This window comes from Etheostoma spectabile, chromosome 7 (assembly GCF_008692095.1).
Source record: "Etheostoma spectabile isolate EspeVRDwgs_2016 chromosome 7, UIUC_Espe_1.0, whole genome shotgun sequence".
In the NCBI taxonomy this organism is placed as follows: Eukaryota; Metazoa; Chordata; class Actinopteri; order Perciformes; family Percidae; genus Etheostoma; species Etheostoma spectabile.
This window is the reverse complement of record NC_045739.1, coordinates 10704586-10722056: the sequence shown is the minus strand read 5'-3', so window position 1 is coordinate 10722056 and position 17471 is coordinate 10704586. Positions and strand designations below refer to the sequence as shown.

Sequence of the window (17471 nt, the reverse complement as noted above, 5' to 3'; positions counted from 1 at the left end):
CATAATTACACTACACATGCACAAAGTATTATTTTGGGCCCTCCCAATCATATAATCATAAGTGGAGGAGTTTAATACTGATATACTTTGTTATTGTTATTATTGTTATTTTGTTGTCTTTATACTGTCTTTTTTATCTGTTTTTTATTTCTTTTTTCTTGCTAAAACTGCTGCTGGAACTTTCAATTTCCTTGCGGGAGTCATCCCAAAAGGATTAATAAAGAGAAGTCTAAGTCTAAGTCTAAAAATAAATCCTGAGTTGACGATACAAGTTAATGTTAATTAGTTAATAAAAGTCAGGTTAATTAGTTAAGAAATGTCTTGTTTTGTGTTTATTAATTGATGCACTTATATATATATATATATATATATATATATATATATATATATATACGTGTGTGTGTGTAAAACATGTTTTCAGGCTACTGTAAACTATGGTATCTATCTCTATATGTTTCAGTAACTTTGTTGCCTCCAAACGTTCCGCAAGGTTTTTACCATTGACTGTATGAAATAGTTTTTTTCCCTGAATGCAACTCCATAGTTGACTGTTTGCAACTTTATTGTTCTTTCAATAGCAGACAGCGACAGACAACCGTATGACGTCCGTCTGTCTTTGAAATGGCGTTGATGTAGTTTAATACGCCGTTATTTGTAGTTATTGTGCTCGTTTTGGTCGCTTCAGATTTTAGTTTTCTGGTCCAGTGTAAATTTCTGGACCTGGACTCTATATTTGGGCATTACGGAGTTGATAAACAAAAATGTGGTAAAGCCAATTGTTTATAATTTAGGTTGCATAATAAGGCCGCAGCTACCCCCGAGCTTGCGTAGGGATTACAACGGCTTTTGTATGCTTGGCCTCCCGCAGCTAGATTTTGGTGAGTAGCTAGCGTTAAATACCAATTAATATATCAAACGACGCTTCTTTGTTTAGATTAAATTAATCAAATGTGTTAGCTGCATGTAGCGTTTCTTTCAGGTTTAAAAGCTAAATGAATTGCACCAAGTGTTTACTTGTGTAACGTTAAGTTAAAGTTAACATCTTCGCAAATGCTTAGCTAGCTAGCCACATCGGCTAAAATAGCTAACGTTAGCTTACTCGGTAAACACGTTACTGTTTGATAGCAATACAACATCCACGGGCATAGCGTGTTTACAAACAGCGAGTTAACGTTAGGACCTACCTGTTGGCTAACGTTACTGTTAACAACTAACTTTATTTAGCAGAAACACAATCTTTCTGACCCAATATCTGGTAATAGAAATGAGAAAAAGTTGCCTCTCCATTTATGTATTTGAAGAGTATGAATTGGTTTAATACTCTTAAGATCAATATTACGCTACCGAAACCCCTAACGTTAGTTTCATTAACGTTACCCAGCTGGTTGACTGCACTTGCATCTCAGGTTGCAGCAAGAGTAGCTAATGTGTTTATTATTACTCACATTACGTACTATTGAGTTTGCAATCGAGTTGCGCTATTGTCGTGTCTTATTGCAAGCTAGACAATTTTTGTGTCTTCTCTCTGTTGTGTTTTAACAGGTTTCCAAGTGAATCCCGGTGGACATGTGTATCAGTAACAAGAATCTGGAAGTAAAGTGACAGACAACAGCAACATTACCCTTACTGCATAAAAGCATTTAGTTTGTTAATTAGTCCCTCCCACGTGAGTTAGATTTTGACATCTTAACATTATTAACAAGTGAAAGTTAATTCACGCACACACACACACAATATGGCATCAGTTCCAGTGTACTGCTTGTGTCGCCTGCCATATGATGTGACACGCTTTATGATCGAGTGTGACATTTGTCAAGACTGGTTCCATGGAAGGTGGGTCATTTTCAGAATAAACACTGTTGATCTTAATGTTGCCTGTGTGGGCAATGATATTCAAATCTTATGTTGTGTGATTTATAATGTGGTTCATCTGTGGTCTTAGTTGCACGATTCCTCTGGGTGTACTCTTTATACACCACAAGCATCCTTTCTTTGCGTTCTTTGTCTGATAAGAAGGTTTTCTGTTTAGCTGTGTTGGAGTAGAGGAGGACAAAGCAGCTGAGATTGACCTGTATCACTGCCCCAACTGTCAGGTCACCCATGGACCATCTGTCAGTGAGTAACCATTCCTTAAGTGTAAGTATGAGCTTACTTTTACATAATAATGCACTTGTTAATCTTTTTTTCCTCTGTCTCTCTCTTTCCCAGTGCGCAAACGCCGTGGAGGCAATAAGCAGACAGATGGTGCTGCTGCTGGAGCAAGAGATCCAGGTCGGCCTGTTAAGACTGGCAGCCCACAGTTTGTTAGGGAGCTACGGAGCCGCACCTTCCCAGGGTAAGTCTCTCGCAAAGGCAAAGTTTGTTATTCACACGTTTAAAGATAAAACCATGATTCTATTGAAATGAAAAACATATGGCACTCATTATATTGTTATTGCAGTAGATTGCGTTGTATTGTACTAGCGTTGATCTAGTATAGATGTTATTGTGCTTTAAAACTTGTGCATATGTCTGTTTGTGTGTCTATGACAGTGCGGATGAAGTCTTGCTAAAGCCGTCAGGGGCCCAGCTGACAGTCGAGTTTCTAGAAGAGCATTCATTCAGTGTTCCTGTCATGGTGCTGAGGCGGGATGGCCTCGGCATGACCCTTCCTCCAGCGTCATTTGGCGTCAGCGATGTAGAGCAATATATTGGTAAAGTTTTTAGTATTAAATTTAATGCAAAGATTTGTTCTGATTTATGGTAAGGTGTTTAGGCTAAGGTGTATTAGGGATGTTAAAATTGGTTTTCTCAAACTTTTTTTCATTTTGTTCCAAGGTTCAGACAAACAGATTGATGTGATTGATGTGTCTCGGCAATGTGACCTAAAGATGCGATTGGGAGACTTTGTTGAATACTACAACAGCCCCAACAGAGACAGAGTGCTTAATGTCATCAGCCTGGAGTTCTCTGAGACCAGGTACACAAAGATATTCTCTTGACTGTGCAGTTCGTCATTATGATGCAGTGTCTTGTTACTTGAGTTTAATGTTACTTTTCTATAAAAAAAATTTAAAAATAAAGAAATGAGAACTTTATTATTTAAAGGTTGAATCAGTGATTCTAATCTCATACACTTTTAGTCAAATTAGCCAATACCTATGATATATATAATAGTTTGTTAGCTGTCCTTTCCATGTGAATGCTGAAATAAAATAATCTGGTGCCATGGCTCTATAAAGGCCCTGACACACCTAGGCGAAAGTCGGTCGTTGGTCCAAGTTGGGCTGTAGGCTCTGTGCTGCCGCTATTGCTTCAGGCGAACGCTATTTGTTATGGGTATCATAGCTATGTTTGTATCCGTTTTTTCTTTTAGAATGACAAATAGATTACCACCGCCTGGTTGTGTGGAGAGTTGATTCCTTGCGCATGCGCATAACGTACGTGGTATTTGGCCATCGGCTGCAGTCTCTGCGGTGTGTTCCAGTACTACTTTTTGGCTTAGACAAAGACAACGCGGGGCGACGTAACCACAGTTAGCCTTGTCGGCACTAGTTTTGGCCGTTTGGGGGGGTATTTGTTTGGTCGTTGAGTTCAAATATTAACAATCTCCAGAATTACTGACTCCAAGTTGTGATGTTTTAAAGACTAAAGATATGTGTTGGATTTGTTATAGGCTATCAAACTTGGTGGAAACTCCAAAGATTGTGAGGAAACTGTCATGGGTTGAAAACCTCTGGCCTGAAGAGTCTGTGTTTGAACGCCCTAATGTGCAGAAATACTGCCTAATGGGAGTGAAGGACAGCTACACAGACTTCCACATTGACTTTGGCGGCACCTCAGTATGGTACCATGTTCTGAGGGTGAGGGGAAAAAATGTTTGGAAAATTTCAGTTAAACTGACCGCAAAACATTTGATTCTGTTTTTTTTTTTTTTTTTTTTTAATTAATTGATATTATTTCTAACAGCTTATCCCTTTGTTTATTCAGGGCGAAAAAATCTTCTACCTAATATCCCCCACTGCAGCCAACTTGGCACTTTTTGAGCGGTGGAGTTCCTCATCTAACCAGAATGAGATGTTCTTTGGAGACCAAGTTGATATGTGTTACAAGTGCTCTGTCAAACAAGGAAACACCTTGTTCATACCAACAGGTGAGCTGTAATGGTTTTGTTTGTTTTGTTACTTTTGTCACTTTTTTTTTAGCAGAGTTGTGATAATCACCCAACTAATGTTTACACTTTTCATTTGCTTGTCTTACAGGGTGGATTCATGCTGTGTTGACACCAGTGGACTGCCTGGCCTTTGGAGGAAACTTCTTGCATAGTCTAAACATTGACATGCAGCTGCGGTTAGTTTCCTCAGGACTGTTTTCATGCCAAGTACATGTAATGTTATTGTAGCCCTTTTTGATTGAAATGTATTTTAATGTTATTGACACACACAAAAAACCACTGACACTTAAAGGAGAATTCCGGTCAATTCTAACACGTAGCTCTGTTGTTTGTATATTTGGAGTGATTTGGTAATCTGCAATTTTGTGGCAATAACCACTAATGTCTGACTTTTTCTGTATTTTATTATCATTTTTAGGGCATATGAAATCGAGAAGCGATTAAGCACAGCAGACTTGTTCAGTTTTCCCAACTTTGAGACTGTGTGCTGGTATGTTGGAAAGCACCTTCTTGATACCTTCAGAGGTAAGGGAGTTCAATACATTTAATAATATTCATATTATGTGAACTACTTGAGTGACCTGTGTTTAGTGTTGGCCATTTTGATATTATTAACCCTGTGCTATTCTGTCTCATAGGTTTGAGAGAAAACCGCAGACATCCTGCCACTTACCTGGTTCACGGAGCTAAGGCCTTAAACAATGCCTTCCGCAGCTGGACCCGTAAAGAGGTAGGCAAAGTCTTATATTATTTTTACTATTTGTATATCATTCTTTCCTCATGTGAATTTGCAGGCACAATAGACTGCCTAAAATGCACTCATGAAGGGAAATTGTAGCAGGGCTCAAGCATTTTGACCATTTGCTTTAATTCTCTATTCTCTACAACAGAGTACGGTCTCTAATTGTCAGCCATACTGTGTATAGTATTTATTTTTGACTTTGGCAAGGTCTGAATCTGCAGTGGTAGGCTGCTTAACGCTGTGGGGAGAAGGACTTGCCTTCCAGTCTGTTTTTGTTTTGTCCAACATATCAACTCATTCGGGTGATGTGTCGTAAATGAAATGTTTCCACATATAGACCAGACTTTAGCTAAAAAATGCTGGCATACAGTCTAAATCAAATTGTTGTCCATTGAGCTTGACTAACCCGGCTAACTAGCATGTAGTCAACATAGATAGACTTTTTTGACGTTTGGGTCACAGGGTGAATAAAACCAATGTTGCATACCGATCCGAACGTCCTGTCCTGAAATGGTTTGGGACTAATACGCAAACCGTTACAGCCCTACTCAAAAAGCAACATTGAATTGCAACAATATTGCCATTTTGGGATATGTGCTTATTCACTTTATGGCTTAGAGTAAGAACTTCATTACCACTCTCATATTAAATATGAAGCTACAGCTAGCAGCCAGTAAGGTTAGCTTAGCACAAAGATTTCCTACCATTACCTATGAAGCTCACTTATCTGTTTGTTTAATGAGTATAAAAAGGCACCCTGGTTTTATGGTTGTCTGACTATTGGCTCTGAGCAGTTGCCAGGCAACCAGAAGAGGCTCCAGGAAGTTACTGGTCATGGACAAAAAATAATCTAGCATATAACCCCCTGTAAAATGGAAAATTTTCATTTTACACAATCAAGATATAAAGTGATAATTTTTGAGCTTTGGAGGTGCTGGCAGCCAGATTTTGTCACGATTTCACAGAGCCGTGCAAGCTGTTGTTGATAGTTGTCTCCCTACACTCAGGCTTTGGCAGATCATGAAGTGGAGATTCCAGAAACCATCAACACTCAGACACTAGTGAAGGACCTGGCCAAGGAGATTCGTCTGGTTGAGGTAAATGGTAGAATCACTGAAAATGTGTGCATGTATTTAGCTTTATTTTATTTATTTTTTTAAATGTATATAGAAATATTACTATTACTTTTTGTTTGTTTTACTGACTAGACAGTACTTTCTTTTGATAGGACATCTTCCAGCAAAACATTGGCCGCACTGGACCTCAGTTTCCTGGTTCGCCACTCTCTAAAGCTCCTCTGACCACCTCCCAGAATTCAGGACGCCCCCCTGGAAAAAAGAAAGGACCCAAGCCCAAAGAGGTGATGGGGGGTCTTGTGTCCCCAGGGACCAAGAAGAAAAGTCAGAAGGGGCTACTTAAGGCAGAAGCCGGAGAACTTGACCTCATTGAGATCCACACCAAACATACACTCAAAAAATGTCAACCTGGCAAGTCGAAAAACAAGAACAAGGTACGGTGGTTGTAGACCTTTGTGATTGCCATGGAAATGCTTATCCAGCATTTCTTTGTGTGTAAATGTTTTGTCTTCATATTTTCTTTCCAGTTGGAGTTGCCTTTAGAGGAATTTGAAGGGAAGCTAAATAAAAGCAAACTGAAACTTGTGCTGACCAATGGAAAAATCCAAAGGTAAGCTTTGCAGCCACTAAGTGTGTTCCTATTGTGTGATCTTATGGGTTGAACAGAACCAAAAGGTGTTGGTTCATACCTGCTGATCTTATGGTTTTAGTAAGAAGGATGGCAGCAGTAATGGTGCAGGAAGGGCAGGAAAGTACAAACATCTTGCCATGGAGGGATCCAGCCTGTCTGACTTGGAGTCTGAGGATGAGCTGCAGATTGACGAGACACCTCCTCCACGACGAAAGCCTACAGGATCAAGCAAGAAGAAGAAACTAAGCGGTGGGAATTTGACTTTAAATAAGCGTATTGTGAATGCTTAGCATAAAGTTGTAGCTCTTATAAGGACATGCATTTCTTTAATCTTTTACCTGCTAGTGAATTCTATGAGAGATCAGTATAGCTATTTAACGGCTTGGACTGTAGGCTAAATGTAGAACCTTATATAGATTAGTAGTATGGTTTCAAAGCCACCTTGCTACTGTAACCAAAGTGTGTTAAAATGTTTCTTCAGGTCTTCCTAGGAAGCTGCCCAGAGCCAAACCCTGCTCTGACCCCAATCGCATCAGGGAGCCAGGAGAAGTAGACTTTGACATTGAGGTGAGATAACTATGGAAACACAGTCATTTTGTAGAAAATAATTTACTTTAATTTACTTTACACGTGCCATTTCAAGATCCAGCTGTAACATTTCCATGATTGCTGCTAGGCCTGCACAATATTGGAAAAAAAACTGACATTGCGATATACACTCACCGGCCACTTTATTAGGTACCCCATGCTAGTAACGGGTTTGACCCCTTTTGCCTTCGAACTGCCTCAATTCTTCATGGCATAGATTCAACAAGGTGCTGGAAGCATTCCTCAGGGAGTTTGGTCCATATTGACATGATGGCATCACACAGTTCCGCAGATTTGTCGGCTGCACATCCATGATGCGAATCTCCCGTTCCACCACATCCCAAAGATGCTCTATTGATGTGAGTCTGCTGACTGGGGAGGCCATTTGAGTACAGCCACTCATTGTCATGTTCAAGAAACCAGTCTGTGATGATTCCAGCTTTATGACATGGCGCATTATCCTGCTGAAAGTAGCCATCAGAAGTTGGGTACATTATGGTCATAAAGGGATGGACATGGTCAGCAACAATACTCAGGTAGGCTGTGGCGTTGCAACGATGCTCAATTGGTACCAAGGGGCCCAAAGAGTGCCAAGAAAATATTCCCCACACCATGACACCACCACCACCAGCCTGAACCGTTGATACAAGGCAGGATGATCCATGCTTTCGTTGTAGACGCCAAATTCTGACCCTACCATCCGACTGTCGCAGCAGAAATCGAGACTCATCAGACCAGGCAACGTTTTTCCAATCTTCTATTGTCCAATTTCGATGAGCTTGTGCAAATTGTAGTCTCAGTTTCCTGTTCTTAGCTGAAAGGAGTGGCACCGATGTGGTCTTCTGCTGCTGTAGCCCATCTGCCTCAAAGTTCGAGGTACTGTGGCTTCAGAGATGCTCTTCTGCCCACCTTGGTTGTAACGGTGGTTATTTGAGTCACTGTTGCCCTTCTATCAGCTCAAACCAGTCTGGCCATTCTCCTCTGACCTCTGGCATCAACAAGGCATTTCCGCCCACAGAACTCCGCTCACTGGATGTTTTTCTTTTTCGGACCATCCTGTAAACCTTAGAGATGGTTGTGCGTGAAAATCCCAGTAGATTAGCAGTTTCTGAAATACTCAGACCAGCCCTTCTGGCACCACAATCATGCCACGTTCAAAGTCACTCAAATCACCTTTCTTCCCCATACTGATGCTCGGTTTGAACTGCAGGAGATCTCTTGACCATGTCTACATGCCTAAATGCACTGAGTTGCCGCCATGTGATTGGCTGCTTAGAATTAAGTGTTAACGACAGTTGGACAGGTGTACCTAATAAAGTGGCCGGTGAGTGTATATTGCGATATGAAAATAGAAAAAGTAATTTTTAAAAGATGATATAAATAGCTCTATTTGGAAATAATGAATCATTCTCGGCTGCTGCGATGATTTTGTAGGGGAGTGCATGTTTAACAATTCTTTGTTAAACTTTAATGCTTTACAAACACCAAAGCAAGTAGGCGTCGTGACTAACGTTACTCTTCTGAAGTGATTTTGGAGAGGGAAATTAGGTAGAAATACGTTGGTTGACTAGCATGACACCATTTTATTAATATAATTCTATCAATCCAGGCTAAAGTTTGTGACAATGACTGCATGTTTTTCCTCTAAATTTCAGGTTGTGGACAACTACCGGGGCCAGCTTGTTTGTTTGATAGATTGATCAGACTTGCATGTCACCCGCACTAGCAACAAACTGCGTATCCAAGAACAATTAAATCAGTGTAAATTACATTAGATCAGACACAGTTGTCTGTAGTAGATTAGTGTTACGTTTCCAGCGTTGCAGCTCCGAACCGTAACGTTAGTTGGGACAGACGGACCCATTGTTTCTTTAGGCTAACTATATTAGCTTTGGCCTGGCTGGTAGCCGCTTTCTACGGGGGAAAATGGCTATTAGACGTTGTGATTATGTTGCATTAATCAGGTGATTTAGTTCATACTTGCAGCGAACATAAAACACTGACTACTCTAGCTTCACTGACTACCCATCAAAAACTATGCACATCACTGTGTCAGCGGCAGCTGCTGCCTACGGTACTTATCTACACGCGGAGAGCCTCACTTCCCATAACAATAAACCCCGTTGGACTAACGTCTCATACACACGTTGCCCACATGGCTACCTGTCTTAAAGGGAAAGGGTTGGCCGGTAATAATCATCTAAAAGGAGAACGGTGAAAGTTTACTTTTCTATCAAGCAGCAAAAAAGGATTATCGTCAATTTTGCAATGTCCTGCGATGTGACTACTGCGCATGCGCACATCACAATCTCAATGCTAAAACACAATATTGTTCAGCCTTAATCGGTGCTTTATCACGCTAATTTCCCTACAGTGACAAATATTGTTTTCAGTTTGATCAGGCTGGTTCACAGCATATCACAATCTACAAGCTTGTTGCACAACATGAGCAACCCATCATTGATGAGATTGCCAGTTTATATTATGTATATTATATATATTATGTATATTATTAAGCCAATGTAACTGTTATTTTGTGAACTGCAGACCCATTGAAACTGGTACACAGCATTACGTTTTTCATTGTGTCAAATTTAAATTGTAACAATAGCATGTTTGTGCATGTGGCTTCAGGAGGATTACACCACAGATGAAGAGGCACTAGCTGCCCACGGGGTGAAGGGTGGAGCAGGGGGCATTCTGGACTTATTAAAGGCCAGCAAACAAGTGGCAGGCTTGGACTCTGCCACACTCAGGTTAGATCTCCTTGATCACAAGTTATTCTTTTATCATTTTATTTATTTAACAGTCAAATTGAAGAAGAGTCTTGGACAATATTTGGATTTAAGAATACATTTATTTACATAGATCCATTTAATTTTAGTTTTGTGATGTTTGAAGTTATGTACTTAAAGCACACTTCTGGAGCTTTTGGACACCACTGACTCTAGTAGTTTAGTAGTTTAACTCAAGTGGGAATAAATGTCCCACTGTAAATAATAATAAATGTTGCAAAAATCCAATAACTTTTGAAACGTGCATAGTTCACATATTTGCAATGTCTCTGACACTACGCTATGTTTAGGAAGTTATTTTTGAGATGAGTGATTTTTTTTTAATTCTGTCCTTTTCTCAGTGAGGAAGCACCAGCCTCTCCCAGTACTCGTGATGCCATACAGGGAATGCTGTCAATGGCCAACCCCCCTTCCTCATCCTCATCTTCCTCTTCTTCATCCCCCGTATCCATTTCTGGAGGCTTGGCTGAGGGATTAGTGGTGGTCAAGGAAAAGGGGGGCAAGGCTGTTTGGGTGGCTGGGGGGGTCAAAAAGACAAGAAGTCCTGAAAAGAAACCCGTTATCCAACGGCCTGGGAAACGGCCAATTAAACGGCCGGCTCGTCACCTTAGTGACGAGGACAGTCCAGATGAGCAAGAGACTCTGGGAACCTGTTTTAAAGATTCAGACTACGGTGAGCAATACACTCAATGACTTACGCCTGCTGCTATACAGATCACTGCTAGTCAAATCACTAAAAGTGTTATTGATCAAGGCAATGTTTAATTATTTCATCAAATTTTCGTTTAAGTTTACCCGTCCTTGGAGTCCGATGAGGAGGACCATGCTAATAAGGTTAAGATGAAACGGAAGAAAAACTGGGATGACACACCTTGGAGCCCGAAAGGTACCTGGATTAAACAAAGCGGGAAGAAAGATTAGAATACTTTTAAGCTCTCGGATGGTTGAATATTTGATTTTTACTTTTAGCCAGGGTGATGCCCACCCTTCCCAAACAGGATCGACCAGCCAGGGAAGGGGCTAGAGTTGCATCTGTAGAAACTGGTCTTGCAGCAGCTGCTGCCAAGCTGGCACAACAAGTGAGTTGTGAAATAAATGTATTTGTCTTGTGAATGTGGAGTGGTAGCATCTTTCAATAAAAGGAAATTACCCTTTTTCTTATTTTGGTAATAAACCAGGAGCAGCAAAAGCCTGCCAAAAGGAAGTACACCAAAAAGCAGCGTCCTCCTGCTCCGGTAGCTCCTCCTCCCCCTGTTCAGACTGAGCCAGCCCCACCCTCACCACCACCTGCTCCAGAGTCTGCAGCAGACTTCAGCCCAGACAGGAGGGTGGATTACTACTCTGCTAGTCTGTTGGACCATGAATACACAGCAGGGCCAGGACCTTTTGGCCCTGGAGGCCCTCGAGGCAGCGGAGCCATGGCCCCTGGTGTATTCCTCACTTCACGCCGACCTTCACTTTCTCCACAGAACAGCAGCTCTCACTCTGGTGCGTCGCCTGCAGGTTTGGCCAGCCAAGGCACAACAGGAGTTGGTCAAGGTAAGCATAAACGCATTGACAGCATAATTTCATATCTTTGTGATGGCATATTTTCTCATGTATTTTCTTCTCTCACTTTAATTTAGGGAAACGTCCAAAGAAAGGACTTGCAACTGCAAAACAGAGACTTGGAAAAATTCTGAAAATTCACCGTAACGGCAAACTTCTCTTGTAAGAGATGTTGGAAATGTGGCTGAAGACTTTTAAGTTAGAATGAATGAAGAAAAAGGCTTTTGTGAAAGTAGGTCTGAAGGAAATAGAGATAGTGATCTATATTTTGTACTCTAGATACATGTTGTTTACTGTTTTCACCTGTTGTTGAACCTCACTATGTCTTGTTCTACATCAATTACTCTGCCCAGCAAATTAGCCTGTTTTGGCACTCCATTTATCCATATATGCATAGTTCTTTTAAGAGGCACATCTGTGACTTGAACCAAATGGTAAGTAACTCCTAATGATCAGATACCATTTGACGTTGGCAATAGGAAATTGTGAAACACGTTTTAAAACGACTGGCGGACTTTGATTTAACTAGCTAGATTAACTAGCGTAATTGACCTTTTATTTAGACTATTTTAGTGGCTCTTTATGTAAAGACGTTCTACATTTTAAAAAGGGAAGGAAAAACAACAGATGTAGTCTAGTCAGGTAAAATGTAATGGCTTTATAGCCCTGACACACACACACACACACACAGTCATGCAGTCGTAGTCTTGTATTTACTCGTCTCTTTACCTCATAAACACACTCTTGTGTATGTGTGATGATTCCAGGATACCAATCTTTACACACAAAACAGTTTTACAAAAAAACAGTGTATGCACATGGTCAGCACACATAAATTCTTCTTGACGAATTTGGAATCTGTTTGTATAACTCATTTTCCTCCTGTTATGTCCCTATAATGTCTAGGAGCAGAGGTCTAACAATTAAAATAAACCTGTGGGGAAAAACAAGGGACTGGCGGAAACAATTCAAAGATAAATCCAATAATTAGTTGTATAGTATATGTTTTACACTGTATTTCTACACATGAAGTACACTTTACTCAACTGACGCCAAGAGTTAAATCAGACAGTTCTATTTATTCTGATCATTGTTATTTAACAAGGCAGCACTTTGCCATTTCTTAGCCTGTTTTAACATGGTATGTTTTTACCACCTCATCTTCTTTGTCCCTTATTTAATTATTTTCAACCACTTAATACCTGCACAAAATGTGTATCCATCTTAGATTTTTTTTTCTTTTCTACAGTTTGTTGTCATTGTAAATATTTGTAATTTATATAGGTACATTAAAAGAGCAGAAAAATTAGATGGAGAAACTAGTTTCCTGCAAGTTGCCATAATTTGTGCACCAACTTTTGGAAGCATTCTCGGGTCAGATCTAGACATGAGCTTTCTTTTCACAGAATGTACTAGTTATCAAATATTGGCAGAGGTGTAGAAGGAACTGTGTTAAAGGTGCAGGACATAATTTGATATGTAAATATATGTTGTAATTTAAGTTCTTTTTTATAGGTCAAAAACTTTGAAATCTTTCTTAACATAACTTGTACATGATACATTACTGTATTTGGAAAATATCTGAAATAGTTAATTTTTTTATATTTGTACGCAGTTGCTTAGTTTGTTATGTTGTCAGTGTAATAGTGGAAATTATCTTGAAAACATGCCCTCATTTAATTTCATCCATTTCGTTTTATATTAATTATTGTTGATATTCACTCTCATTTTGGTATGTACTGTGTGTTTTCAACATGTTTAAGAACTACCTGCAACAGATAAAATATACCTTGGGCAAATCTTATTTTTTCATTGAATTTATTTTAGGACCACCAAATCACTGAAAGTGTGATTTGAGTGCCAAATGAATGTTTTTATGTTTACTATGCGTCAGTCCACCAGAGAACTCCATTTTCATTGCAATCACTGAGTGGGTTTTAGAACATTTTTGGAATATATTGGAAAGTTGTCATCACAAGAAGTAATGTGTTGTAATTACTGCAACACATTTTTTTTCTTCAAATAAGAGTGCAATTGAATGTTCATAAGCCTAAAAAACAAAGCCTTTGAAATATTTTTTTGTGGTGACTTCAGTTGTCCCCAGTGTTGTTGTTTTTTGTACAAATTATTGTGCAATTATTTTCTCATCTAAACATTTCCATTGCTCAATTTAAAATACAATGTTCCCCATCCAAATAGGGGTTAAATGCATTTGTTGTAAAATTGTCCATTATTTATACCCACAGGGAGTTTGAATACATTTAAGTATTAAACTGAATTAAAATATATTTTCATAACCCTGGAGAGCTCTGCTGTGTGCTTTCGTGTGCACATCAAATCAGTAGGTTGAGGCTGGAAATAAGAAAAAATAAGGACGTTTGCCTTCCAGACGAAGACGCACTAGCACCGTTATTGTACAACAAGGGAGTGCCCTGGGTAAACGCAGCAGCAGGTATTCTCGCGAGATTCAAACTGCCCTACCACTCGCTAGTGCAAGATGGAGAAGCAAATGTAACACGCATTCGAGGTAAGCAGAAATACTTATTCCATATTATTGACATGGGTTTTAGCTAACTGGTGGCATACATTTATCTTCCTTAACAACTACAATCGATGATTCACACCAGTCACTGCGACCCGATAATACATTACAAGTGTCTTTTTAAGGGTAAAGTACGGATCCCCTACTCTGCTATGTAAACCGCCATTTTTAATGTAGCCCATGATCCCACTGATAGAGCATTGTGCGAAGCTCAGTTAGCTAACGTTAGTTAGCTCGTGCGAAACCCACATACACGCTCATGTTCACTGTGTGGGTATGTGCGCCTCTGTACAACTAGCTACAAGTCAAATCGATATCCTTGTTCAATGACTAGCTAACTAGCTAGCTACTCCATTTCTTCGGGAATGATGATACAAATAACCGGTGAGAGTTAAAATGTGTGTCAGGTTGCAGATTTGACTTTTCGTAATCTGCTGACGTTAGCCGCCAAAGCTGAATTGAGCCGAAGTAACTAACGTTAGCAGTTTGGGCTAACGTTAGTGAACCTAGCTAACATCACCTAACTAACGTTAGCTAGCTTTTAACTTTGCTAACGTCAGCGCCACCATTGACTTAACCATAACTGCGTAATATTGGGTAGCTAACGTCAACAGTTACCTCCAGTTATATTGGCAAAAAGGACGAGCTGACTTAAACTGTTACAACTAACCTAACGTTAGCTAGCTAACTTGGGAGTAATTAACGACTTTTAGGCAGTGGAACGTTACTTAATGATATTCAAACTAAGTTAACGTTACTATCCACGGCCATAACTATATTTTCTGATGCAGACGATCTGACCAGTATACGTCAGTAGCTAATATTAACGTTAATGCAGCGGTGTTTGTGGATGTAACGATAACTCTTTAAGGGAGGTTCTGTAAATTAGCTAATTGATCACACTGTCAAATTGGCTTAGCTACAACCACTGACGCACATCACATTTACATGTCTTTGAAAAAGAGTTACGTTAGTGATGCCTCTCAGTTAACACAGTCCACTGTTTTAATGTAAACTTAAGTGAATCTGTTAGCATCCCCTTTGATCCTTGTCATTCTCTCAATTACTGACCATTGAGATGACATGAAAACAAAATAAGTCGACTTGTTAAGAATGCTACATAACTTATTGATTTATTTTGTAAACAATGGCTGAGTTTAATTCATTCCACTCCTTAGATGGTACACTACATTTTATCTTATGGTGACCAAAGGCTTACATTAAAACCCTATGAATGTGCAGTTAAATTACAATAAGGTCTGTCTAAGTCTCTAAGCCCAAGCAGCTGTAGAGTGGAACCTGTAATGTCTGAAAATATGAGTATGCACCCCAACTTTGGGGGTACAACTTCGTTTTACTGGAACTCTTCCCACATCAATCAGCATTATCACAGTATTTCTTTCTAATATACCTGGGTTGGAAGTTGCCATACATACTTATCCTTTTCACCAGCTTTTTTTTTTTAGTGTGGACACTGCACACCTGTCAGAAGTGTTTTGCCAATGATCAAGCTTCCTAAATTTATTTTCATCTGATTTGATTGTTTGTGTTTTTGGATAGTTATAAGCAACTGCAAAACAAGCCAAGGATGAGAATGGTGGCGCTATTGAACCAAAGCAGTTTCTGGTATGTACTGCTAACTTGAACTACCTTGACTAAAACTGTTCTAGTGAAACACATGGATACATAAGGATACAGTGGCTTGCCATCAATATATGCTTCCAAGTCTCTACTCCCTACAAAATACATCAACCACCACTTAGGGTTAATTTCTAAACCAGGGGTCTTAATATTTTTTAAGACAGGGACCCCTCAGCTGAAAAAGAGCAGGGATCGCTAATATGTATTCTAATATTGAGTTGCATTTTAAACTGGACCTACAATAACATGTAAAATGGCCTAGATACTTTAGACATACCTTGTTGTGGTGCATACAATACTAACAATGAAATAATTGACATGTGCATATATTTATACATAATGTGTTGTTAAAATGTGGAACAGTTATTTACCTGTCTGTAGATGTCTTCCTTACCTGTAGGCCAGTAAATTAAAAAGATGTATCTTTACGAATAATGTTGGATTCATATATTTAAGTTAGTATAGGCCAAAAGTTTGGTACCACTTTCTCATTCAACGTGTTCTTTATTTTCATGATTATTTACATTGTAGATTATCACTGAAGGCATCAAAACTATAAATAAACACGTGGAATTATGTACTTGATAAAGTGTGAAATAACTGAAAACATGTCTTACATTCTAGTTTCTTTAAAAGTAGCCACCCTTTGCTCTGATTACTGCTTTGCACTCTTGGCAGTCTCTTGATGAGCTTCAATAGGTAGTCACCTGAAATAGTTTCCCAACAGTCTTGAAGGAGTTTCCAGAGATGCCTAGAACTTGTTGGCCCTTTTGCCTTCACTTTGCGGTCCAGCTCTCCCCAAACCATCTCGATTGGGTTCAGGTCCAGTGACGGTAGAGGCACAGCACTCCATCACTCTCCTTCTTGGTCAAATATCCCTTACACAGCCTGAAGGTGTGTTTGGGGTCATTATTCTGTTAAAAAATAAATGATGGTCCAACTAAACGCAAACCAGATGGGATGGCATGTCTCTGCAATAGCCATGCTGGTTCAGTATGCCTTCAATTTTGAATAAATCCCCAACAGTGTCACCAGCAAAGCACCATCACACCTCCTCCTCCTCCATGCTTCACGGTGGGAACCAGGCATGTAGAATCCATCCGGTCACCTTTTCTCCATTGCACAAAGACACAGCTGTTGGAACCAAAGATCTCAAACTTGGACTCATCAGACCAAAGCCCAGATTTCCACTGGTCTAATGTCCATTCCTTGTGTATCTTGGCCCAAACAAATCTCTTCTGCTTGTTGCCTCTCCTTAGCAGTGGTTTCCTAGCTGCTATTTGACCATGAAGGCCTGATTCGTGCAGTCTCCTCTAAACAGTTGTTCTAGAGATGTGTCTGCTGCTGGAACTCTGTGTGGTCTCTAATCTGAGCTGCTGTTAACTTGCGATTCTGAGGCTGGTGACTAGGATGAACTTATCCTCAGCAGCAGAGGTGACTCTTGGTCTTCCTTTCCTGGGGCGGTCCACACGTAAGCCAGTTTTGCTGTAGTGCTTGATGGTTTTTGCAACTGCACATGAGGACACATTCAAGCTTTTCTGGACTGACTGTCATTTCTTAAAAGTAATGATGGCCACTTGTTTCTCTTTACGAAGATCAACCTGACTTCTGCACAACACAACTGATGGTCCCAACTCCATAGTAAGGCAAGAAATTCCACTAATAATTAACCCTGACAAGGCACACCTGTGAAGTGAAAACCATTTCAGGTGATTACCTCATGAAGCTCATTGAGAGAACGCCAAGGGTTTGCAG

The 17471-nt window shown here is 39.9% G+C and overlaps 2 protein-coding genes across 11 annotated transcripts in view; both read left to right on the top strand.

Moving 5' to 3' along the window:
• The first annotated feature begins 572 nt into the window (after window positions 1–572).
• phf8 (PHD finger protein 8) lies at window positions 573–13337 on the top strand. The gene is made up of 22 exons (XM_032522219.1): window positions 573–878; window positions 1543–1833; window positions 2030–2115; window positions 2209–2335; window positions 2533–2693; window positions 2818–2959; window positions 3656–3842; window positions 3970–4132; window positions 4242–4329; window positions 4572–4678; window positions 4792–4883; window positions 5903–5992; window positions 6124–6405; window positions 6499–6581; window positions 6682–6851; window positions 7084–7169; window positions 9825–9946; window positions 10327–10658; window positions 10776–10871; window positions 10955–11064; window positions 11164–11524; window positions 11611–13337. Exons 2-22 carry the CDS (start codon window positions 1736–1738, stop codon window positions 11697–11699), a joined length of 3072 nt encoding a protein of 1023 aa, XP_032378110.1. The 5' UTR covers window positions 573–878; window positions 1543–1735; the 3' UTR covers window positions 11700–13337.
• Window positions 13338–14027: 690 nt separating this feature from the next.
• The window catches only part of huwe1 (HECT, UBA and WWE domain containing E3 ubiquitin protein ligase 1), a 56241-nt gene continuing 52797 nt past the window's right edge, over window positions 14028–17471 (top strand). For 5 of the 10 annotated variants that reach the window (XM_032522206.1, XM_032522203.1, XM_032522204.1 and 2 more), the window contains exons 1-2: window positions 14028–14060; window positions 15636–15701. The gene's annotated coding sequence lies outside the window, so the exon portion shown is untranslated. The remainder of the gene's footprint in view (window positions 14061–15635; window positions 15702–17471) is intronic. The other 5 variants (XM_032522201.1, XM_032522199.1, XM_032522200.1 and 2 more) reach the window with 2 other exon arrangements.